Consider the following 27,425-nt stretch of genomic DNA (forward strand, 5'->3'; position numbering starts at 1 on the left):
ATGTATTAGTCGTGGCATACTATCAACAAGTTCATCAAGGCACTGTTGGTCCATATCATCCCACTCCTCAACGGCGATTCGGCGTAGATCCCTCAGAGTGGTTGGTGGGTCACGTTGCCCATAAACAGCCCTTTTAAATCTATACCAGGCATATTCAATAGGGTTCATGTCTGGAGAACATACTGGCCACTCTGGTTGAGCGATGTCATTATCCTGGAGGAAGTCATTCACAAAATGTGCACAATGGGGGTGCGAATTGTCATCCATCCTGTGGCTGCACGAAAAGCACTGCCTTGGTCGTCCAATGGGGCATTTGGTTTTTGGTTTCCCCGCTAGTGCCATCTTCGCCTGTCTTCCATCTGGCATACAGGCTACATGGCCCACCCATTGTATTCTTTTGCCCTTTATCTTCTGTAGGATAGTTGGTTGTTAGATCAGAAGGTAGATTTCCTCATTTTTCCTCCTCCCCCATTCTCCATTATCCAAAACTGGTCCCCATATCTTCCTAATTACTCTTCTTTCAAATATTAATAGTTTTTCCTTTTCTCGCTTAGTTACGCTCCATGTTTATGAACCGTACATTACTGCTGGGCATATCACTGTGTTGTAGATTTTTATCTTCGTGTGCACTGAGATCGATTTAGAGCCAAGCATCTCTCTGAGGGTATGCATGCATTTCGTACCCACTGCTATTCTTTCCTTGATGTCCATTTTTATGTTGTTGTCGATGGTAAACCATGATCCCAAATATTTGAACTGGTCTACTCTCTTGATCCTCTTGGCATCTATCTCAAGAAACTCTATCTGCTCTCGTCTTCTTCCTAATTGCACGAACTCTGTTTTGTCTCGATTCACTTTGAGTCCTGCCTTCTGTGCATAATTGTCCATTTTCTGGTACATTTCTTTCAACTCGTGCTTTGATTCACTTAATAGTACTATGTCATCTGCATATGAGAGATAATTGAAGTTACTGTCCATCTCTACTTCAGCCCACTCCTGTTGCCTACACTCTTTTATTACTTCCTCTAAGACGACATTGAACAGAACACATGAGAGAGCATCCCCTTGTCTGAGGCCTGTCTCAATCTCGATTGTTTCTGATGTGGCTCCTCGGAAACGTACTGCTGCCTTTGACCCTTCCATACAAGCTTGCACCAGTCTCACTAGCTTCTCAGAGATTCTGAAGTCCCGCATTGCATTGTATAGGCTATTCCTGTGGATGCTGTCATACACACATTGAAAATCAACGAACAGGCTGAAGATATCTTTATCGTATTCCCAATGTTTTTCAAACAATTGTCTTAGTGTGAAAATGTGATATATTGTCGATTGGTTTGGTCAGAAGCCAGCTTGGTACTCCTGTTGTACTCTATGAATGGTTGCAAATTTCTTAGGATAATGATTGACAACACAGTAAGTGCTGAATAAACCTTCGTTAAGTGAAGTTAGTGTTCATCATTCATATAATTATACCTTCTTCTATGTGACATTATTCTGGTGGAGACACTGGGTATTGGAACTTGTGATAGCACACATTACCGACAACACAGTGGTTCTCATCAGGCCACAACAGAGCCACCGTTTACATGGCGATAAACCCGATTTTGAGCCCTATTCAACAAATCGCAATCTATCGGAGGCAAAAGAAGAAGAGGACATTACGATGACAGCAACTGTTTGCCACCACATGAGACATCCTTCCAGGTTCTCTGGTGACAATGGCCAAGGTCAAAACAAGTGGCTGAAGGTATATGAGCATATAGCCAAATTTAACAAGTGGAATGACACCATGTGTTTGGCTAACCTATTTTTGTACTTTGAGGACACTGCCAAACACTGGTATGAGAACAACAAGGAGAAGTTCACAAGCTGGGACGTATTCCAGGTGGAACTGCGCAAGTATTTCGGCAACACACAACGACAGAAGTGCAAGGCTGAAGATACATTAAAGTGCAGGGCACAGCGTCCAGGAGAAACTACAGCATTCTACATTCAAGGCGTCTTGAAGCTGTGTAAAATAGTGTATCCTAGAATGAAGGAGGAAGGTGCCCTACTCCTGAAGGAGGTTTTGACAGCAGATGACTTCATAAAATGGTGCTAGTGTACTGAGACAACACATCAAAAAAGAATTATATGCAAGAAGTTTGAATGACTTCCAAACGTTGTATCGATGACTGTGATGGAGCAACGAACTGATTTCACAAGTTTCCTTCGTAAGATAGTGAGAGAGGAAGTTCAGAAGGCACTTGGACTGCACGGCGAGCAAAAACATAAGCTGCTTAAAGAGGTCATAAGGGAGGAAGTGGAACAGACATTGAACCCAATCTCTTGTCCTTCATTTCCCTTTAAAATGATGATAAAGTCGAGACACAGACGAAGTTACATTCCTACAATGCCGCATGAGGAACATGTTTGGGCACCAAGGAACAGTGATGTCTGGAGGACCACGGATAACCAACCAATATGTTTCCAGTGCGGACAACTGGGACATGTAGTACATTTTCGTCGAGAAAGGAGGTGGATATTTTATGACGCCTGCACCAAAAGACAGCAAACCAATCTTAGCAGACACCAACTCTGGGACAATGAAGATGAACAAGACAATGTGGGTGCAGGATGACGTAGGTCACCATTGCCGCAAGCTAGCCACTGGAGAGAATGCTCCCCAACACACTGATCAAGGTCTCCAGCGCCGTTTAGAAGCTCCAGCCAATCACCTAGCTGCCACAACCTGGAAAACTAAAGGTTGCAACCTTCCTTTGAGGTGAGGCCGCCAAAGAGAAAAATCCTCCACCGTCGATCACTTAAAAAATCATAGGAAACTATGTCGATATCCTCATGGATGGCCAAGTAGCCCAAGCTCTTGTGGACTCTGGAGCATTCAGTCATTTCGGAGAAGTACCGTCACCAGTTGCAGAAAACAACAAAACATCTCTGCTGAAGGTGGCTAATGGGAAATATGTAAAACCTACAGGAAGATGTGTCATTTGTGTGGGTATAAGTGGCCACAAACACGCACTTAGAATTCATTGTCTTACAAGACTGTAGTCATCACATCATTCTCAGATGGAACTTTTTGAAAGCTTCTCAGGCAATTATAGATTGTGCTCGCTTGAAGAGTATGCTAGATGAGATGAGATACTGTGGACAGGAAGATGCGCATCCGAGTGTGTGGAGACTGTGTGTGCTGGATGAAATGATCATTCCTGCACTCAGAACTAGAAAGGTAACTGTCATGTGTCATGCCATGCATCAACCCTTGGATCTTGTAGAGAGAGAAGTATACCACAGAAGTAAGAGTAAGAGAAGTGTACCACTGAAGAATAACTTGATCATCCCAGCCTCTGTCATCTCGTTTAAGAATGGATTTGGGGAATTGTGGATAGTTAACTGTCACCGAGAACTGCAGATCCTTCCAAGATGCATGTGCATAGCAAACACTGAGCCGTTAATTTCCGAACAGCTGAGTGTCCTAGAAACCTCCCAAACCGAGGCTGTGGGCGAAATCTGTGCTACCACTACGAGACAAGATCTTCTAGCTCAATCATCACCAGATCTCACTGGGGAACAACATAAGAAGCTACTTGCCATTCTTCAAGAGTTCTCTGAATGCTTCAATCCACAGGTGAAGAGCAAACTAGACAAATCGATAGTGAAACACCGGATTAGCACTGGAGACCATCAACCAATAAGCCAGAGAGCATATGGTGTGTCAGCAACGGAACGTTGAATAATTCACGATGAGATAAATAAAATGATGAAGAATGACATCATTCAACCTTCGCAGAGCCCACGGTCATCACCAGTGGTTCTCGTCAGGAAAAAGGATGGCAGTTGGCCCTTTTGTGTTGATTACAGGAAGCTTAATAAGACAACTAAAAAGGATGTTTACCCCCTTCCACAAATTGATGATACACTAGATTGTCTGAAGGGGGCTAAATTTTTTTCAACCATGCACATGTACTCAAGATACTGGCAAATTGAAGTAGATGAGGCTGATCATGAGAAAACTGCATTCATCACCCCTGAGGGCCTGTAGGAGTTTAAGGTCATGCTGTTTGGTTTGTGTAACGCGCCAGCAACTTTTGAATGGATGATGGATAATCTTCTAAGTCACCTGAAGTGGACGATGTGTCTTTGTTATTTAGATGACATTATAATGTTGTCAGAGACATCTGATGAACACTTAAAAAGACTGAGGGCTGTTCTTAAGTGTCTCCAACAAGGCGGACTGAAATTTAATCCAAGAAACTGTCTCTTTGGAGCAAAAGAAATCAAAATACTTGGACACCTTGTGTCAAACAAAGGTGTGCGGCCAGACCCAGAAAAGGTGAGATCTATAATGAAATTTCCTATTTCTAAAAGTATTAGAGATGTGAGAAGCTTCTTTGGACTATGTTCTCATTACTGTAATTTTATCAAAGACTTTTGTATCAAAGCCAGGTCACTCCAAGAGTTGTTAAAAGCCAATGCTAAATTTATCTGGGGTGGTGCTCAACAAAATTCTTTTGATGTGCTTCGAAAAGCTCTGACGACTGACCCTGTACTTGGTCTGTATGATGAGAGAGCACCTACAGAAGTACACACAGATGCCAGTGGATATGGGATCGGTGCTGTTCTGGTGCAAATTTCAGATGGAAAAGAGAAGGTTATAGCCTATGCTTTTAGGACACTTACAAAAGCCGAGAGAAACTACTCAACTATAGAAAGAGAATGTCTTGCTGTGATCTGAACCATGTGCAAATTTCAACAGTATCTCTATGGAAGGCCATTCACACTTGTTACAGACCATCATTCACTTTGTTGGTTGTTAAGGATCTAACAGGACGACTCACCAGGTGGGCACTACATCTTCAAAAGTATGAAATTACCATAGTGTACAAAAGTGAAAGAAAACACCAAGATGCCGACTGTCTCTCCAGAAACCCTGTGCAAGACCATCAAGACTTTGATGAAGATAGTTAGTGTCTTCTCACTGCATTCCAGGATCTCTCTGCTGAGCAGAAGAAGGACGCCACGATATCTCAAATTATGCTTGCCTTGAATCAGAGGATGTGAAAGGACAATTTAAGGTAGTTAATGGATTACTTTGCAAGAAAAACTTTGATCCATTTCGAAAGAGGTGGCTACCAGTGATTCCCAAACACATGCGATTAGATGTTCTACAGATATTCCATGACCCACCTGAGGCCAGACGTTTAGGATTTATTAACACATACGATAGGATCTGCAAGAGATTTTTCTGGCCAGGTTTATTTAGGAGTGTCCATCACTATGTGTCGCACTGTCGAGAGTGCCAGAGGAGAAAGGCAGTTCCTCAGAAACCACCTGGCCGACTCATACCAATTCCACCAGCCAAAACGCCTTTCCGACGTATTGGGACTGACCTCCTTGGATGATTTCCAATGTCTGCAAGTGGCAATAGATGGATTATTGTTTGCACTGATTATCTGACACGCTATGCCATTATAAAAGCCGTGAAAAGAGCTGAAGCATTCAAGGTAGCCAAATTCATCTTGGAAGGCATAGTATTAAAACCCAGTTCCCCAAGGTCATTAATTACGGATCGAGGGAAAGTTTTTCAATCGAATCTTGTGACAGAGATAAACTGTCGGTGCAACATTACTCATCACATGACAACTGCCTACCATCCGCAAACTAACGGGCTGACTGAATGCTTTAATAAGACCTTGGCCGATGTGCTATCAGTGTTCATCAATGTTGAGCAGAGCAACTGGGATGAGGTGCTACCTTTCATGACATTTGCCTACAACACTGCCAAACAAGACACCACAGGCTTTATGCCATTTTTCCTGGTGCATGATCATGAGGCGACTACGACGATGGACACTGTGTTTCCGTTACATCCTGATGATGTGGATGACGACTACATGGGCCAGGTGTTAACCAGAGCTGAGGAAGCTTGGCAGTTAGCTCGACCCCACATGCTGCAGGCTAAAGAAAACAATTGCTGAAGGTATGACGCGAGCCCTGCCCAATTGTCTACCAGCTTGGTGACCTCATCTGGATCTTCACTCCTGTTCCGAAGGTTGGTCTCTGTGAGAAGCTCCTCAGGCGCTACTTTGGATGTTATAAGGTCTGGTGTTACTTATGAAGTTGAAGATTTTGACTCCGACACAAGATGACAAAAGATCAGAGATACGGTCCACGTCCTTCGATGATGATGATGATGATGATGATGAGATGGGTTGAGGGGGCACTCGACAACGCGGTCATCAGCACCCGGACGAGAAGTCAACATGAAATCTCATAGGTGGGGATGAAGGCTCTCCCCACATGCAGAGCATTTTATAAAGTACTAAAGTCTGTCGCCCTTCCTCACCAGTTTAGGGATAGTTCACAAAATTTCACCACTCTGTTAACACTGGTATCAGTGTCTGCGAGGATGGTGGGCTGATCTCCCGCGAGACCAAGGCCTACCCTAATATCAGTATACAGGACACATGTAGCCACAATAGAAAGCGGCACACCACAAACTTCACAGAAAGGTGGATCCTCCCCTCAGAGGAGGAAGCCATGTGTAAAGGGCTATGCCCGATGCACAGTCTGGTAAGCAAAACCTCCTTCCAGCGGCGAGGCTGACATAAAGTCCGACAAGCTTTTGTGGTCAGTTTGAGTGACCGCAGTTTGTTGTCCAACACCTGCAACCAGTCAGTCTCCCACTGACAGTGATGCATCTGCCAGAAAATGAGATAATGGTGTGCAACGGGATGGGACATTGATGGACAGCACCATCCCAACATGCTTCCTTGGCAGCTTTATCAGTCATGTTGTTACCCTGAATCCCAACATGGTCAGGTACCCAGCAAAAGACCACCTCCTTGCTACAGCGTTGGAGTTGCTGTAAGCAGTCATGGATGAGCTGAATCAGTGGTCTACCAGATACATTTGGTGAAGCTCTTGCAGTGCACTAAGAGAGTCGGAAAAGACAAGAAAACTCATACGGTGATGTCTATGAACCCTCTCCAGTGCCATTAGAATGCCATATAACTCCGCATCATAATTTGTAAATTCTTCTGGAAGATGTACTTTAAAACCCCTATCAGGGAAAACCACAGAACAACCGAGAGCATTCCCCTGCTGGGTTCCATCTGTATAAATAACAATAAAACTATGGTACATACTTAAAATAGATGAAAACACAGTTGTAAAAACCATGTCTGGCGTACAATTTCTCGGATACTGTGTCAAGCTTAAAATCACTTTGGGCCTCCAAAGACACCAGTGTGTTCCATCGCTGGGTGTGTATTTTCATGCCCGAGAGATCCAAATCCTTGAGGCAGACCGTAGCACGTATACCAAATGGCTGGGTCACTTGGGGCCGATTCCCAGGTGAGAACCGAAAACCAGTTGTCTGGGCCGAGGTTTCCAGCCTTCCTAATGGTCAGTTGTAGCTGCTTCGTCGTTTTGACAGATGAATCATGCATCAGTGGGAGACTGACTGGTTGCAGGTGTCTGACAACAACTGGGAGCCCTTTGTTCGTAGGTCTTTCCGGTGTGGGAGCCATGTTAATTTTGAGTCAAATTATAAACCCAAAAAGCACACTGTGTCTTGAAAAAGTAAAATACGGTCCCCCATTGTAAGCTCTGGTTGGTTAAATCTCCGACAAGCATGATTAAAATTGACACACACAGTCTTCTCAGGCGAGAACCGAAAACCAGTTGTCTGGGCCCAGGTTTCCAGCCTCCTAATGGTTAGTTGTAGCTGCCTTGTTGTCGTCATAAGATCAGAGGAAGAGTAGAAGATTGCAAAGTCATGCACAAACAAAGAGCATTTGACAGGATTCCTGACTGCAGAGGAAATGCTATTGATAGCAATGGCAAACAATGTGATACTGAGGAAACTGCCTTGGAGCACACCATTCTCCTGATCATAGCAATCAGACATGGCATCACCAATGCGATAATGAAAACGCCTGTTCTCGAGAAAGGATTTGATCAGAAGCAGCAGGCATCCTCGTAGTTCCCATTCATGAAGTTGGCGAAGGATGTTGTTCCTCCAAGTAGTGTCATATGCTTTTTTGAGGTCAAAAAACACACAAACTAAATGGTTTTGGCATAAGAAAGACTCCTATATTGCTGTCTCCAGTAGAATTAACTTGTCCAGAGTGAAGCGGAAGCGCCTGAAACCACATTGGGAGCGGATATAACCAGCAAGGATATGTTCTGGTAATTTGGGAATACTAAACGTTAGAATAAATGTTGCAGATTTTTCCAATCTGCCATTGCTTCTCCTCACATAATTCTGCACCTCCGTGATGCCCACATTCTTCCACTCTTCGTGCAACTCCGTGGGGTCCATCTCCATTATATCGGAGCAGGTAACCATGCCCTTACTATAGTTAAGGGTGTCATGCAATTCAGCCTTGATTGGGTAGTCACCTAAGGCCTTACATCCCAGAAGCTTAGATATTTGGGTGGAATTAGAAGTTTCAACCAAAAGCGTTCCATTACATAGTTGTTTGACACTTTTCAGAGACCCAGCAAACCTTCCAATGCCTTGTTAATATAGATAGGGGATATCTTCTCAAAGCTTCCCCCATTTCGCTTGATTACAATGAGTGTTATGGCACACTAATGCCCTGTTACTATTACTTGGAGACTTCTTTTCAGGAGGACTGACCAACTGAGCTCTTTTTGAGAAGTGGGTGTAGGTGTTGCCTGATGGTACACTCCTCCCGTCAGGAGTAGTAGTTTCATGAGACAGTTCCATAAGAATCCCATGAGATGCTAGGGAAACTACTGTCAACCGAGGCAGAGCCCTGCATGCCTGAGCAAGCCTGATTCAACTGGGGTGTGGCAGGTGCCACAGAGGTTGCTCACTAAAGACTGTTTCACCTCACCAGCCATTCACCTCCTCAGCACGTAGCACTCCTTGATGTTAAGGTTTTTTTTTTTATAGAGGTGGGTACCTTCCTCACAGTCCAGACGGTGAAGCCAAGACCCCCAGACCCCCGTTTTCTGAAACACGCAACATTCCACCACTGCGCCGCATCGTGGTCATTGAAGTATGACCAGAGTTACGGTGACAGAGGACTGGTGGTGCTTACCAGTCCCCAGCTCAAGAACACCGGGGTCATCAAGCCTGTACTCAGCAAACGAATGCTGAGCCCCTGAGGGGACCTCCTTTGAATGAAGCCCTATAAGGATCCTGCAACCCAGGATAAATTCAAGGCTCCAGCGACAAGCGACAAGCAGAAAGGTGATGAAGAGCATAGCGGCAAAGGAAGTTCTATGAAGATCACTGCCAGAGCCAAACATCAGTCATCGGGAGTTGGAGTATACAGAACCGATAACTTGTTCCTGGAATAGGAGGACGTAACACTGAGATGCTGTTCTCTTAAGGAGGGAGCAATGTCGCAGAAGAGGCTGAGTAGCACAGACATCGTGATGTAGTGGTTATGATATCGTGATGTAGTGGTTGTGATACTAGACTGTTGCATGAAGGTCGTGAGTTCAAAACTCACCTGAACTGTAAAATTTTAATTTCTATATTCGGTTCAAGTACATTCTAGAAGTATCCTAAATGTCAAGAATCATTGTACTGGAATGTTCTGTAGCTGTATATATACCATATGTGTTCTGGCCGGAGCAAGAGCTGAATAAACCTTCGTTAAGTGAAGATGTTTGTCATTCATCTAATTACATCTTCTTCTACATGACATTATTATTATTATTATTATTATTATTATTATTATTATTATTTTACTATCTGCATATGGGGCCACACCTTTCTGCAACACAGACTAACAGCCTACCTGTGACTTTGACAATAGATGACATAAAATGATAACAAGAGTCTTCCGTCATAGTAGCACTAATTAATATAATTTTTCTTCTTTATTGCTTTTTCTATTCACAGCATACACAACATGAATGAACATTAGCCTGAGTCATCCCAGAAACTATCAGGTAAAAAAGAAGCAAATGAGCAACATACATTTTAATACACAGTATCTCATCAATATTCCTATGCAAAAGAATGTATTATGAACCACTGCTCGTAGCTTGGTGAGGAGGCCTGCCTTATAAGCTGAGGTGATAAAAGTCATGGGATAGTGATATGCACATATACAGATGGTGGTACTATCGCATACATAAGGTAAAAAAGGGCAGTGAATTGGCGGATCTGTCATTTGCACTCAGTTGATACTTGTGAAAAGGTGTTAGACGCAATTATAGCCACATGGGATGAATCAACAGACATATGGCTCCAACTACATGCATGGGACATTCCATTTTGGAAATCATTATGGAATTCAACAGTCTTGGACTCACAGTGTCAAGAGCGTGCCAATAATACCAAATTTCAGGCACTACCTCTCACTACGGACTGCAACATGGCACATAGCCTTCACTTAATGACCAAGAGCAGTGGTGTTTGGATAGAGTTGTCAATGCTAACCAAAAAGCAACACTGCATGACATAACGGCAGAAATCAATGTGGGATGTATGATGAACATATCCATTAGGACACCACAATGAAATTTCTCATTAAAGGGCTATGGCAACAGATGACCTACATGAGTGCCTTTCCTAACAGCATGACATCGCCTGCAGCGTCTTTCCTGAGTTTGTGACCGTATCGGTTGGACGACTGGAAAACCATGGCCTAGTCAGGTAAGTTCCAATTTCAGTTGCTAAAAGCTTATGGTAAGGTTTGACTGTGGGACAAACCCCATGAAGTCATGGACCCAAGTTGTCTACAAGGGACTGTACAGGCTGGTGGTGGTACCACAATGGTGTGAGTGGTGTTTACATGGAATGGACTGGGTCCTCTGGACCAACTGAACTGATCATTGACTGGAAATGGTTATATTCTGCCACTTGGAGACAATTTGCTGCCATTCATGGACTCAATGTTCCCAGACAACCAAGAAATTTTTATGGATGACAATGCACCAGGTCACTGGCCACAATTATTTATAATTCATTTGAAGAACAATCTGGACAATATGAGCAAATGATTTGGCACCCAGATCACCTGGCATGGGACATATGTGAGAGATCAGTTCATGCGCAAAATCCTGCTCACTGTTTTTGTAGAGCACCTCCAGTGAATTGTGGAATGCATTCCACATCAAGCTGCTGCACTATGCTGAGCAAAAGGTGGTCTGACATGACATTAGGAGATGTCCCATGGCTTCTGGCACCTCAGTGTATAAAACACTGAGGCAGGTAGATGGGGCTAGTACAATATTTTCACATTAAAGTTTCAATATAACATCTATATAAAATATGTTATTAGACAAGCAGACATAAATAAAATGATATAAATAAAATCTGTAAAAGTATAAAATGTACTATGGACTACGGAATCAATTTGGCATATGCTGCAATAATGAAAGTCATTTTAAATAATTTTCCTTTCCATCATTGTTAAAATAAGTAAGAACTATGTTGCAACTCTTACTTTTAAGAAAGGGATTATAAAGCATCATGTTCTTGTGGTCTATAGTGTAAAGGATGGTCCGATGCAGCTCTTCACACCAATGTGCAAGCCTCATCGTCTTTGTATAACTACTGCAACCTACATCGATTTGAACCTGCTTACTGTATATCAATCCCAGTTTCCTCTACAATTTTTACCCGTCACACTTCCCATCATAAACAAAATGATTCCTTGATTCCTCATGATGTGTCCTATCAACTGATCCCTTCTTTTCATCAGTTTGTGCCATAATTTTGCCCCCAATTTGATTCAGAACCTCCTCATTAGTCAGTCAAGCTAACCAAAGAATCTTCTGCATTTTATATCCTTTCTACTTCCAACATCATCATTTATTTTGCTGCCAACAGCAAAACTCAAATGTTAGTATTAGTGTCTCATTTTCTAATCTAATTTCATCAGCTCTTCCTGATTTAATCTGACTACACTCAATTACCTTTGTCTTCCATTTGTTGACATTAATTTTCTAACATCTTTTAAAGACAATATTTTTTCCATTCAACAGATATTCCAAGTTCTTTGCAATTTCTGCCAAAAGTACAATGTTATTGCTAAGCAACAAGGTTTTATTCATTGTGCCTGAACTTTAATTCCCTTTCCAAGCTTCTCCTTAGTTTCCCATACTGTTTGCTCAATGTAAAACCTGAATAACATCAAAGATTGGCTACAATACTGTCTCACTCCCTATTCAACTATTAGTTTCTTTTCCAGTCCTTCAACTCCTGTAACTTCAGTTTGGTTTCTGTATAAGTAGAGTATATAACCTTTTTCTCTCTGTACTTTATCCCTCCTACTTTCAGAATTTCCAAGACTGTATCTCAAAATCAACAAATGCTATAAATGTAGGTTTGTCTTTTCCTCAACCTATCTTTGTAAATCTAAAGGGCAGTATTGCCCCCATGTTCCCACATTTCTTCAGAGCACAAATTGATCTTCCACGAGGTCAGTGTCTATTAGCCTTCTGTAAATAATTTATGTCAGTATTTTTCAACTATGACTTACTAAACAGATAAGTCAATAAAGTTCACACTGTCAGCACCTGCCTTCTTAGGAATTGGTATTATTACATTCTTCCTGAGGTCTGATGGTACTTTTCCAGTCTCACATATATTGTACGTCAGGCAGAATAGTTTTGCTTATACTGGATCTTCCAAGGACCTCAGTAACTCTAAGGGAATGGCATCTACTCCAGGGGCCTTGTTTCAAATTAGGTCTTTACTTGCTGTATGAAATTCTTCTCACAATGTCATGTCTCCCATCTCATTTTCATCTAATTCCTATTCCATTTCTATAACGCTGTCTCCATCTTCATCTCCCTTGTATAAACCTTCTATACATTCCTTCCAATTTACAGTTGTCTCTTCTTTGCATAGCTCTGGCTTCACAACTGAGCTCTTGATATTCATCTAGTGGTGCCATCTGGCATCATTATGGAAACTGAATAGCTGGCACAAAAATATTGCTGAACGCTACGGAATGTCTACCCAGAGGGCATTTGTCATCAAGAGTGCCCTCTGATGAAACCAAGCCAAGGTCTGGTATATAAGGTGGCCCAGGGCCGGTCTGAGACTTTAGTGATACAATCTGTGAAATGCACAATGAGCGTGCTATCAGTTCGGCTAAAGCGTTTATGTTGTGGCTCTATGTGTCATTAGAATGACATTGATGTCGTATTGGCTGGACTTTGCTTTGGAATATGGACTTAGATAACTTTCGATGTGTCCATGGTGCATCCTGTTAGTCTCTTGTTGTGAATAAACGACAGTGAGTTCACATTAGTTTTGTGTGTAACTGGTCTTTTACAAAAGTGGCAACGAGGATGGGATCTGTGACCTTTGCAAATCAGAATCTGAATTTCTTCCTAGTTATGCAAGAGTGTGTGTTTTCAACCTCAACTACTAACACAAACTGTGCAGGGTTATCTGGAGCTACTGACTTCTACATTACGAGCGTTGGAAGTGTTAGAAAATGCAGCAGGAATGTCTCCTGCTGCACCTATGTTTACAAGTTTTCCTCCATTTAATAAACAAAGTGAAAAATGGGATGCCTACCATTGATGACTGCAATTATATTTTTCAGCTTAACAAATTTCCTACTTCAAAAGACAAATGGCCATGATCTTGTTAGGAAATCCCAAACTGGATCGCCTAATACAGAAACTGGAGCCATTAATGAATCTGGTGAAACTTGTCTAAAATATTTTCTTTATTGCAAGAACAGTTTTTGAGGGAAAAAGAGGGGGGGGGGGCATGTTACTACATCCAGGTAAAAATTTTGTAAGCAAAAACAGGGCCTCAATCAATCTTATGAGAACTGGGCCAAAAATCTACATGGAGTACGTAGGAACTGTGATGACAAATATCAGTGTGGGCAGAACTACACGGACTGTTTAATCAGGGACATTATAATGTGATTTATGCCAAACTCAGAAGTAAGACACCACATATTGAGGAAATTGGAACCTTCTCAGGTAGAATTAATGTAAATATCTCAGGTCAACAAAACTGCCCACACACCACCAATTTTGTTTATGATGGAAGAAGATGTCTGGGCACTCAGCTCTCCAACATCAGTCTTATGGAATGTCACTCTAACTCCAGCAGGGCCCTCACCTGCTCAACAGTCCGGACATCTCCATAACAACTACACAAGCAGCAAAGGGGCACATTAGCAGCACCACTTTTGCCTGGATGTAAATATTGTATCCTCCATCACGTACATACCACACGCCCCCATTGGAGTCCACCATGCCATGAGTGTGAAAAAATGGGATGCTTGCATGCAAGAGGTATGTTTTAGCAGTTCTGTTGCAAATATGCCACAACCTGCAGTAGTGAACCATGTGAATGTTCAATCTATGGAAGTCCAGATTTCTCAGAACACAGTGCAGAAAATGCACTTACATGTGTTCATTGGCAAACATCCTGTTAGGTTACTAAAGGATACCAATGTTCCTGTGTCCTTACTAAATGAATGTACGTACTTAAGTTTATGGCCACCGATTTTGCAGACATCTGAGAGAAATCTTTGGGACTATGGATATCATCATGTACGTTTGCTAGGAAGTTTTCCAGTTTTACTTACCAAGTAACTCACGCAGCAAATTTTCTGACTGTAACTGACCCTAAAGTGAATAACGTTTTTGAGATAGGCTCTCTTCATGCTTTTTGATTTACAGTTTGAGAAATCTAAATGATCTTTCACCACCTTAAAGACACTCTCTGGTAGATATGCTCAAATTTTCTCACGTGGATTAGGAAAGACAACTTTCTCAGAAGCACACATCCTTCTTAAAGTAACTGCCGCCCTGTATTTTTTTTAAGTTCACCTGGTGCTCTTGGTTATAAAAGATGCTCACAAAACATAGCGGGACAGACTTGCTCCTGAAGAAATGTTAAACCTACTCCCTATAGCCAATGGGCCACTCCTCTGGTAACAGCATGTAAACCCAATGGCACCATGAGACTTTGTGGTGCTTTTAAAGTAACAATAAACACACTATCTGAAGTGGAAAATTATCTTCTACTGACTTTGGATGAATTCTTTGCAAAATTAGGCCATGGCAGTTTGTTAAATGACACTGCCTTCACAGAGGCATATTTTCAAATCACTTTGGATACAGCACTGCAAATTTATTTACTGCTAAATATGCCATATGGCTCAGTTAACTTTTGGAATCTCTTCAGCCCGTTCCATATTTCTGTGTGTTATGGATCAGTTACTAAAAGATACTCCCAGTTGTGCCACGTACCTTGATGATATCTTTGTCAGAGGTGCAACTCCAGAGGATCATCTTCACAACCTCGAGCTTTTGTTCCAGAGGCTGGCAGTGAAAGGATTTAAATGCAACCTGTGCACGTGTCCGTTCATGTGACATTACTTGATATATTTGCAGTTTAAACACTCAGCAAATGGACTGGGACCAATTAGGGATTATGTTGCGATGATCAATAAAATACAGCCCCCATAAATATAAAAGACTTACAAAGACTTACAATTGTTTCTGTGTAAGATGAAATATTATGGCCCATTAATTGTAAACCTAGCAGAACTCTCTTACCCACCGAGCCAGTTACGATACCAAGGTGCACTTTTCAAATAGTGGCCTTCCTGTTGACACGCTTTATCAGTCTTTAAAAGTTTGCCTTAATCAGGAACTGTGTTAGACAACACATACACTCAGTCTGCTTCTGGCATACACCCTTGATCTGCCTCTGCTAGTAGGACCTGATGTGCACACAGTACTGGCACACTCCTGTCATATAAGTACCCTTATGCCACTGAATGTCTATCATATATGCTTACGAGACCTTATCCACTTCTCAAATAGAGTGGGCGGCCCTTGTAATCACTTACACAGTTCAGAAATTTAAACTGTTCCTACAGAGATAAATTTATTCCTGTCACAGATAACTGCCCTTTGATCACCATCTTTGGCTTCAAACACTGCATATCAGAGCAGACCACCCATCACCTCCAGTGCTGGGCACTACACTCATCTAATTTTCATTATTCTATCCGCTACTGAACAGTGACATTACACACAAATGAGTATGTGCTGTCCTGATTCCCACAGAACCTGATCCAGTCTTCAACCAACACAAATTGGTATTCTCCCAGCTCGATTCAGATCTGGATAGAGCTGTTGCAACCTCCCCCTTAACATCAAGTGACATCGCAGATACCGTCCACGAGAACCCAACAGTACGCAGTCTTGTTCACTTTGTACAACATGGGCCCCTGGACCCAAATTCCATCCCTACAGGCCACAGCAGCATCAACTACACATAAACTAGAGGTTTTGTTGTGGGTCTTAGATGAGAGCCACTTCTGCATCTTGATTCCTCCATATCTTTCGCCACAAATGCCGCTCCTGCACACTGCCCATTGGGGCACTCCTGGACGAAAAGTATGGTGGAACAACAAGTATTCTGGCCAAATACTGCAGAGACATTGCAGACACGGTTTGCCTCTTTTCTGCCTGTCAGACCCAACAACCTGCATGCCAATGGTTCTCCCACTGGCTCAACACTGCAGATCCATAGGAGCGTATCCACATATATTGTGCTGCTCTGTTTTTGGACTCCTTGTGGAGGAGCATGATTGATTACTTGTATCACTTCCGTTTTATGTCTCTACCACTACTATCACAGCCTTGGAAAAAATCTCTGCCCTTGAAAGTACGCCTTGTACATTGGTTTCTGATAACGGAGTGGCATGTATCTCCTATGGCTTTGCACTTGTAATGGGATTAGATACGTTCACACTGCCATTTTGACACAGTCTTGCACAGTCATCTAAACAGTTCTAAAGCCATCTCTGCAAGAAAATAGTATTTGACACCACACCTAACATCTTTTGAGTAATACAGCAACCTACAAGGCCACCTCGATCAAGGGCTGTAGCCCAGCATAGTGGCTGCATGACTGCAATCAGCACAATCTCTCAGATATGCTTTGTCCACCACTGGAACATGTCATCAGCTAGCATTTCCCTTCTGGTGGCACTCAGGTATGGACCTACCACTTTGGGCACCACCAAACATGGATCTAAAGGATGACCTGATGATATATGTCTGCCATGGGTCATGATGTATATGCTTCTCCATCCTCCTGTCCCATGGCAACTCATGCATTTTCTATAGAACGCTGTTCTGCTTCAGCCTTCTGCAGTACACCCATGGACACCAAACCACACCTCTAAACCACGCAACACCTGTGTCTTCTCCCCCCACTGTTGTTACTGGGGGCGGGGAGGGGGGCAGGGGGAGGAGCATGGAGGGGGGTGGGGAGGGGGGGGGGAGGACAGCACTATAGAAACCATATGGCTGGTGCAACATTAATGTTGATTCCTGTGGTAACATTGCCCAGAGAGCACTTGTCTTCAGGAGTGTCCTCTAAGCACCAACATCCAGTATATAAGCTAGCCATGGGTGGTCTGAGTAAGCTGTTATGTGATCTGTGGAGTGGGTGGCAAGTGTGCTATTGGTTTGGCTAACATGTTTATACTGTGGGCTCTATTCATCATAGGTGGAATTTTGCTGTGGTGTGGACTGGACTTTGTTTTGGAATACAGCCTTAACATAATTTGCACTGTTTTCATGGAGCATCCTTTATATATACCTTGTTGTGAATAAACTGATAGGAGTTCCCCCTAGTTTCATGTGTGGCTCAGCTTTTACAAAAGTTCATACAGATGCTTCTTCTTCCTCCAAAGTTCTCTTTAAATTGTTCTATACATGGCATCTATGTTACCCACTGTCATGAATCCCTTTAAAACCCTTTATTTCTCCTCCAGCTATTCCTTCTTTGCCAGTTTCGCACTTTCTGTCAATCTAATTTTTTAGAAGTCTGTATTCCCTTTTGCCTGCTTCATCTGCTGTATTTTTATATTTTCTCCTTTCATCAAATCAATTCACCATCTCCAGCAGCATCGAAGAATTTCTCCTAGCCTTGTGTTTTTGCTCATTTGAACTTCTGCTGTCTTCAATACTTCATCTCTCAAAAGTACCCACTAATCTTCTATTGCATTCCTTTCCCATATTTCAGATAATCGATGCGTAATGCTCCTTTTGAAACCCACAACAATTTTTGGTTCTATTAATTTATTCAGGTGTCATTTCAATATCTCCTATCTTTCTGCAATTCCTACAGTTCATAACTGTAACCAATAAATAGGTGCCCCTTGGAAATATTTTGCAGTTTAAATCTGGTTTTGGTATGTTTTTCTTAGTGTTTTATAATCTATCAGATACAGTTCAGTGTATATAACTTTCTGTGTACACACAGTGTATATAACCTCCTTTCATGTTTCTTAGCCCAAGTGATAGGAACAACTGAATTATGCTGTGTGCAAAATATTACCAGGTCCTTCCCTATCATTCCTCTTATTATCCATTCCTCATTCTCCTCCTATTTTCCCTTTGCTTCCTTTTTATTCTATCAAATGTAAGTCTCCCATCACAACTACATTTCTGTCTCTCTTAATTCTCTAATAATTTCTTTTATATCGTTGTACTTTGTTTCAATTTCTTCATCATCTCCGAGGCAAGGAGGTATATAAACATGTACAAGTGTGGTTAGTGTTGGCTTACATGCTTATACTGACTATTATAATTTGTTCACTATGCAGCTCATTGTTGCTTAGCTGCATTCCTATTTTCTTGTCCATTATTAGATCTATCCTGCATTACCCCTATTTGATTTTGTATTTATAACCCTGCACTTATCTGACCAGAGGTCCCATTCTTCCTGGGACCAAACCTCACTTACTTCACTACATCTAACTTCAATCTAATCATTTCTTTTCTAAAATTCTCTAACTACCTACCCAATTAACAAATCTAACATCCAATACTCAGGCCTGAAGAAGACTAGTTTTGTTTTTTCCTAATGACAGCATTCTTCTGCAAAATCCTATCCAAGGATCATGAAGACTGTAATAATATGACATACAGCTACGGCATAAAATATTAAAATTAAATCGAAAGTACCAATGATCACCACTCCAGTTTAAATTTAATACACTCCTGGAAATGGAAAAAAGAACACATTAACACCGGTGTGTCAGACCCACCATACTTGCTCCGGACACTGCGAGAGGGCTGTACAAGCAATGATCACACGCACGGCACAGCGGACACACCAGGAACCGCGGTGTTGGCCGTCGAATGGCGCTAGCTGCGCAGCATTTGTGCACCGACGCCGTCAGTGTCAGCCAGTTTGCCGTGGCATACGGAGCTCCATCGCAGTCTTTAACACTGGTAGCATGCCGCGACAGCGTGGACGTGAACCATATGTGCAGTTGACGGACTTTGAGCGAGGGCGTATAGTGGGCATGCGGGAGGCCGGGTGGACGTACCGCCGAATTGCTCAACACGTGGGGCATGAGGTCTCCACAGTACATCGATGTTGTCGCCAGTGGTCGGCGGAAGGTGCACGTGCCCGTCGACCTGGGACCGGACCGCAGCGATGCACGGATGCACGCCAAGACCGTAGGATCCTACGCAGTGCCGTAGGGGACCGCACCGCCACTTCCCAGCAAATTAGGGACACTGTTGCTCCTGGGGTATCGGCGAGGACCATTCGCAACCGTCTCCATGAAGCTGGGCTACGGTGCCGCACACCGTTAGGCCGTCTTCCGCTCACGCCCCAACATCGTGCAGCCCGCCTCCAGTGGTGTCGCGACAGGCGTGAATGGAGGGACGAATGGAGACGTGTCGTCTTCAGCGATGAGAGTCGCTTCTGCCTTGGTGCCAATGATGGTCGTATGCGTGTTTGGCTCCGTGCAGGTGAGCGCCACAATCAGGACTGCATACAACCGAGGCACACAGGGCCAACACCCGGCATCATGGTGTGGGGAGCGATCTCCTACACTGGCCGTACACCACTGGTGATCGTCGAGGGGACACTGAATAGTGCACGGTACATCCAAACCATCATCGAACCCATCGTTCTACCATTCCTAGACCGGCAAGGGAACTTGCTGTTCCAACAGGACAATGCACGTCCGCATGTGTCCCGTGCCACCCAACGTGCTCTAGAAGGTGTAAGTGAACTACCCTGGCCAGCAAGATCTCCGGATCTGTCCCCCATTGAGCATGTTTGGGACTGGATGAAGCGTCGTCTCACGCAGTCTGCACGTCCAGCACGAACGCTGGTCCAACTGAGGCGCCAGGTGGAAATGGCATGGCAAGCCGTTCCACAGGACTACATCCAGTATCTCTACGATCGTCTCCATGGGAGAATAGCAGCCTGCATTGCTGCGAAAGGTGGATATACACTGTACTAGTGCCGACATTGTGCATGCTCTGTTGCCTGTGTCTATGTGCCTGTGGTTCTGTCAGTGTGATCATGTGATGTATCTGACCCCAGGAATGTGTCAATAAAGTTTCCGCTTCCTGGGACAATGAATTCACGGTGTTCTTATTTCAATTTCCAGGAGTGTATTTCAATACAGTGGTATTTCAATATTTCAATTTTATTATATATGTATTTCTAGTGACAGTGTTAAAATTTTTGATTTAATCTGGAGATACCAATGTCCACTACTCTAGCTTAACTTTACTATTTTAATACCCCATGTATATAGTGTAATGATAATAATAATGTCATCATGATATCTTATAATCTGTATTTTAACAACTGTTGGAAAACAGCTTTTTCACACTTTTACAAAATCAAATAGGGGTAATGCAGGAGTAGGTTTAATAATGAACAGGAAAATAGGAACGCGGGTAAGCTACTATAAACATCATAGTGAACGCATTATTGTGGCCTAGATAGATACGAAGCCCACACCTACCACAGTAGTACAAGTTTATATGCCAACTAGCTCTGCAGATGACAAAGAAATTGAAGAAATGTATGATGAGATAAAAGAAATTATTCAGATAGTGAAGGGAGACGACAATTTAATAGCCATGGGTCAGTGACTGGAATTTGGTAGTAGGAAAAGGAAGAGAAGGAAACGTAGTAGGTGAATATGGATTGGGGGTAAGAAATGAAAGAGGAAGCCGCCTGGTGGATTTTGCACAGAGCACAACATAATCATAGCTAACACTTGGTTCAAGAATCATAAAAGAAGGTTGTATACATGGAAGAAGCCTGGAGATACTGACAGGTTTCAGACAGATTATATAATGGTAAGACAGAATTATTTACAGACGAATGGAAAAACTGGTAGAAGCCGACCTCGGGGAAGATCAGTTTGGATTCCGTAGAAATGTTGGAACACGTGAGGCAATACTGACCTTACGACTTATTTTAGAAGAAAGATTAAGGAAAGGCAAACCTACATTTCTAGCATTTGTAGACTTAGAGAAAGCTTTTGACAATGTTGAATGGAAAACTCTCTTTCAAATTCTGAAGGTGGCAGGGGTAAACTACAGGGAGCGAAAGGCTATTTACAAATTTGTACAGAAACCAGATGGCAGTTATAAGAGTCGAGGGGCATGAAAGGGAAGCAGTGGTTGGGAAGGGAGTGAGACATGGTTGTAGCCTCTCCCCAATGTTATTCAATCTGTATATTGAGCAAGCAGTAAAGGAAACAAAAGAAAAATTTGGAGTAGGTATTAAAATCCAGGGAGAAGAAATAAAAACTTTGAGGTTCGCCAATGACATTGTAATTCTGTCAGAGACAGCAAAGGACTTGGAAGAGCAGTTTAACGGAATAGACAGTGTCTTGGAAGGAGGATATAAGATGAACATCAGCAAAAGTAAAACAAGGATAACGGAATGTAGTTGAATTAAGTCGGGTGATGCTGAGGGAATTAGATTAGGAAATGAGACACTTAAAGTAGTAAAGGAGTTTTGCTATTTGGGGAGCAAAATAACTGATGATGGTCGAAGTAGAGAGGATATAAAATGTAGACTGGCAATGGCAAGGAAAGCGTTTCTCAAGAAGAGAAATTTGTTAACATCGAGTATTGATTTAAGTGTCAGGAAGTCGTTTCTGAAAGTATTTGTATGGAGTGTGGCCATGTATGGAAGTGAAGCATGGACGATAAATAGTTTAGACAAGAAGAGAATAGAAGCTTTTGAAGTGTGGTGCTACAGAAGAATGCTGAAGATTAGATGGGTAGATCACATAACTAATGAGGAGGTACTGAATAGGGTTGGGGAGAAGAGGAGTTTGTGGCACAATTTGACTAGAAGAAGGGATCGGTTGGTAGGACATGTTCTGAGGCATCAAGGGATCACCATTTTAGTATTGGAGGGCAGTGTGGAGGGTAAAAATCATAGAGGGAGACCAAGAGATGAATACACTAAGCAGATTCAGAAGGATGTAGGTTGCAGTAGGTACTGGGAGATGAAGAAGCTTGCACAGGATAGAGTAGGGTGGAGAGCTGCATCAAACCAGTCTCAGGATTGAAGACCACAACAACAACAACAACACTAGTAGCAAGGAGAAAGATGTTATGCTCTCTATTATATTATTATGGTACATGTGAAATATGTAGGGTGATTCAAAAAAATGTTTACAAACTGACATGGCACATGGAGCGTACAACCAGGATCATTAATCACATAGGAAATGGAGGTCGCAGAGGCTATCTGGGGCTACTAAATGACACTGCAGTTATTTGGTCACAAGCTACAAATGGATGCCCACTGCACGAGCTGCTCAAAGGTATCTTGTTTATCTTGAAGACACCCTGTTGCTGCAATAATCATGCCCACTAGGTCCTCCAGTGATGTAACAAGTGTTTCATATACAAGGTCCTTCAGGTACATCCACAGGAAAAAATCAATTGGAGACATATTGGGTGATTGTGACAGCCATGTGACTAGCTCACTATGACCAATCCAGCAGCAGGAAAAGGTTGCCTGCCAATGTGCCCTCACTTTGCTGAAATGTGCAGGGGCTCCATCATGGTGAAATCAAATGCAGCAATGAATAGGTGTGGGAACATCACTCAGCATATCTGGCATAACCTCTCATAGGATTCAGAGGTACATCCAACAATCAAGTTGGTCCGGGAGAATATATGGCCCACTTAAACAGCCTCCCATGATGCCAGCCCACAAGTTAAGGGTAAATTTGCAATGTGAGCCATGCCTACATGTAGCATGTGGGTTCACATGTGCCCACAGATGCAGGTTGTGAATGTTCATCACACCCTCGTGTGAGAATGCAGCCTCATTGGTGATAAGGACACTCACTGTGAAGCTTTGATCTGCTGTGGATTCCTGTTGAAACCACTAAGCAAATCCAATGCTCTTCTTGTAGTCACTTGGTTGCAATATCTGGACATGTTCAGAATGAAATGGATGCAGTCCATTATGTTCTATGCACCAGATGGATAATTTGGGAATATCAGCGGCATGAGATAAGCCTCATGTACTTGGTAACATTGCATCCTTTTGAGAACGCTTCTCTTGCCGCAACTGTCCATGTTGTTCTTTGGTAACCAGCAGCCAGCTTGTGGACATGGAATGAGCCAGTTTCACACTATCAGTGAAGCAGGGTGGCGAATAGTGTGTGGTACGGCATCTTTCTATCAGGGAAGTAAGAGATTACTTTCATAATAATAATAATTATTATTATAAAACATCAGAACAGCAAACAAATGTCATGTAAGTGCATGATACAAGAGTAAAAAGTATGCCTATTTCTATTAAATAACTCTTCCTTCCATCTAAATAGTTTTACGGTTGTTGTTGCAGCAATGTGGGTTAGGGTGTGTAAAAGTCTATTTTGGAAGGTAAAAAATTGCAGTTGGCCATGACATTTGTTTGCTGTTCTGATGTTTTATTATTATTATTAAAGTAATCTCTTACTTTCCTGTAGAAAGATGCCATACCACACATTATTCGCCACCGTGCTTCACTGATAGTGTGAAACCGGCTCATTCCATGTCCACAAGCTGGCTGCTGGTTACCAAAGAACAACATTGCAGTTGTCTGTGCTTTCAATCAAATGAATTTCAGCCATTTTACGGTATGTGTAGTAAGCCATGTTAACTTCCAACACTTCCACAGTGTGATTGGTGACAGTCTCCATGCACACCACCCATGCTTGTATAGGAACATCATCTTGTGACTGTAGCGCCCTCTTGTGGTTTTTGCCACCGCCAGTTACTGATCCTTGTTGTATGCCCAATTTGCCATGTCCATTTGTAAATGTTCCAAATCAACCTGTATATGCTTTATATACTTCACATAAAACTAATTCTCATTTGTTCCTCTCTTATCAGATTGATTTCTGATGATGGGTTAATCCAAAATGCATTAAATTTGTAAAGACTGTGGAAAGAAAAAGAAATCAAGATAGAACATTATATTTTTTGCAAAATTCTTGTTAAGAGAAAAAATTTATTGCTGCAGCTCGAATTAGATGAAGGCGCGTATCTTAAATTTATGGAGTAATGCAAGCACCGTATTGTATTTTCACACACTAACTGCCTGTCCCATAGTTGTTCCTGATGTCTGGCTACTTACGCCACAACTAACAATACAGTGTATCAGATGTTGATATGTTTGGGGACACCAGATGTTGCCAACAGTGTAAACAAGTAGCAGTAACACCATATTTAGGCAAGGTTTCAACAGTGATGAGGCAGACACAGCCAGGCCCTTTTCTGGATGCGTGGCCTATGCTGGCAGTTACCAGTTCAACCCTGGGCACAGTCACAGTGTCTACAGCAGTGTTGGAGCCATGTCTTACAAAGTCACCTCAGTACAAGTCACAGCAAGCAGATCTACCAATTGGAAAACTAAATAAAATGTTTTGTCTTCATTACAGTGACTTACTCCACATCTGCCAAACCCTTTCCTAGATGTTTATACCATGGACTAATAGTTAGGGGACTAAACCCCCTTATCTGAAACATTTGATTTTCTCTCAGGAACTGCCTCAATGACTGGTTCTTAAAGAGTAACACCTTCTGGACCTCTTCAATACACTGTAGGATGTATACATCAAAGCTTTCTCTTATACTGCTTCATGACAGTTGGAAAACAGCAATTTACATAAGAATCTGACAGGAATGTTCATTATCAACAGAACTATTCTCAGCAGTGCTAGATAAAGTTCTTTTGCTCAGACTGGGAATATGACCACTTTTGTTTCGTGGACGACAGATAAAGTACTGCTTGACACAAGTGCAAATAATCTTCAACAGAAATGGAGGAACTAGTCTGAAATGTCCTTGTAAGAAAATAGTACAAATTAATAATGAAATTACTGGACCAGATAAGTTTTTATATTAGGGCAACTGAAACAGTGATTTTGTGGAGAGAAGTGGCAATAAACAGGAGAGACAAGCTGAGCTAAAGTGCTTTTGACAAACTAAATAGTGTTTCTAAACCAAGTTTTTGATGTGTCAGAAAATGAAATTTTACAACTAGTAGGTATTTTTAGTTTTAACTCTGGGCACTGAGACAAGGACTTTTATATAAAAAGTGGTGGAGAGATACATGTTGGAATTACCAAGATGGGCAGGAAAACAAACATATAAGATGAATGGACCATGGGAGAAGAAGACATAATTATCACTGCAATAAGAAAAGAAGTGAAGGTGGTTGGGACATGAGGCCATGCAAACAGGTGTTAAATGAACAGAGAAAATTCTTACTAGACTTCAAGAGATTAGAAAAGAACAACATAATAACCTAATGGAAAATGGGTAGAAGACATTATGAAACAAGCAGGAACAACATGAATGTCTCCACTGAAGACCATAATGGAAGGAAATGTCTACAGAATGCTTTTTCCCAACAGTGGTATGTGCTTGTACGGTGGCCAATTCCTCTTCTTTTTGATTTTGTAATAGTCTATCTTTTTATGCAGATTTGATTAAAAATGATTGGTCGCACATTTTAGTGTTGTGGTTACAGTGTTCGGTGCATACATATTAATGAAGAACTCAGTCATTAATTTCAATGAACAGATACAAAATTCACACATACTAACAATAACAGCAATGATATGGGTATACCACCAATGGCAACTTTCAACAGATATCACTCATACAGGCATCAGTTATAATCATTATCATATTGTGGAAGATACTAAAGAAATTACTGAAAGGCTACTATCTGAAGGGACTGCATTACTGCTACACATCTCATACATACCAGAGAAGAGAGCTCCAAGAGCTGTCAGAACAGCAAAATCATAATTATGTAGGATGAGAATGGAACGGAATGGGCCACACATCGTCATGCCGTAGTACATGAGGATAGTGATGCCCACTTTCAGGAGCACAACCTGTGCAATGCGGCATACTTGAGCTTGTGACAGTGAGTGTCCCAGATGCAAAGGCTTCTGAAGATACAGAAAGCAGCAACCAGCACTGTAATCATAGTAAAAAAAATCATCATTTAGACATATTAAACACTGTTTACAAGATCAAATGTATGATGGCTTCGTCCTGATGTAAAATAAAAGCTAACATATAAATACTTATATGGTTTGGGACAGTGTTTACTGTTCAGTTTAAGACTTAAGAGCTTTATTTTAAATCCAGAGTAGTGGTAATATGGTAATTAAAAAGCCAAGGATAGGAGTTAAACTACAAGAGAAACCAATGTGTAGACAGGAGTGAAAGATGAACAGAAGTTTTTAAGGGAGGGGGAGTGGGATAGGAAAGAATTTTTTTGTTTACTACACATCTCCAGTTTTTTCTGTGCAATTTTCTTTAGTTTGTTTATCTCTGGATTACAGTATTGATCTTTTCTGAAAATATTTCTCATTTTATACGATTGCAGTTTATTTACACCTTCATAACAATTTTTCTCAATCCAGTGCTACCAAACCATTTACAATCCTTTACTGCTGTTTACCAACCCTACTTTGTTTCATTTATTGCTGCTTTTCTCCCATACATCTGCACTGTTTCTCTCACTGTCCTTCATATTATGTTGTTGTGATTGTTCTTTATTAATTTCCTATTTATTTCTGAACCTTCATTCACATCTTTTCATTGGTTATCTTCAACATATGTTAGTTTTCTGTTATTCACTTGGTACACCCCTCTGTTGCTGAACAGTTGTCCCCCGTCCTTTTTTATCTTTGCATGATTTTACAATAATTTCTCCTGAAAATGGAGACAATTTTTTTACCTTCCAAAATAGACTTTTACACATCCTAACCCACATTGCTGCAACAACAACCATAAAACTATTTAGATGGCAGGAAGAGTTATTTAATAGAAATAGGCATACTTTTTACTCTTGTATCATGCACTTACATGACATTTGTTTGCTGTTCTGGTGTATTATTATTATTATTATTATTATTATTATTATTATTATTATTATTAATCTCTTACTTTTACAAAAATGAGAGCAGGCTCGTAAGTAATCTGGTAGAAAATTGATATATCAACCACTGATTTATTAACTTGAAAAATACCACAGTAGTTATAAGTCACACTTCACCACATCTGTGGAAAGCAGTCAATAAACTACACATTTTGATTCCTCACAGCAAAATAATTACTTTTTACCA

General features: G+C 41.8%; 1 protein-coding gene across 1 annotated transcript in view; it reads right to left on the reverse strand.

Annotated features, from left to right (window-relative positions):
- The window catches only part of LOC126187423 (zinc transporter 5-like), a 249,072-nt gene that overhangs the window by 100,915 nt on the left and 120,732 nt on the right, over positions 1-27,425 (reverse strand). Inside the window, exon 3 of the mRNA XM_049928495.1 lies at positions 26,051-26,268. Within this exon, the coding sequence (XP_049784452.1) occupies positions 26,051-26,268 (218 nt within the window). The remainder of the gene's footprint in view (positions 1-26,050; positions 26,269-27,425) is intronic.

This window comes from Schistocerca cancellata, chromosome 5 (genome assembly GCF_023864275.1).
Source record: "Schistocerca cancellata isolate TAMUIC-IGC-003103 chromosome 5, iqSchCanc2.1, whole genome shotgun sequence".
NCBI lineage: Eukaryota > Metazoa > Arthropoda > Insecta > Orthoptera > Acrididae > Schistocerca > Schistocerca cancellata.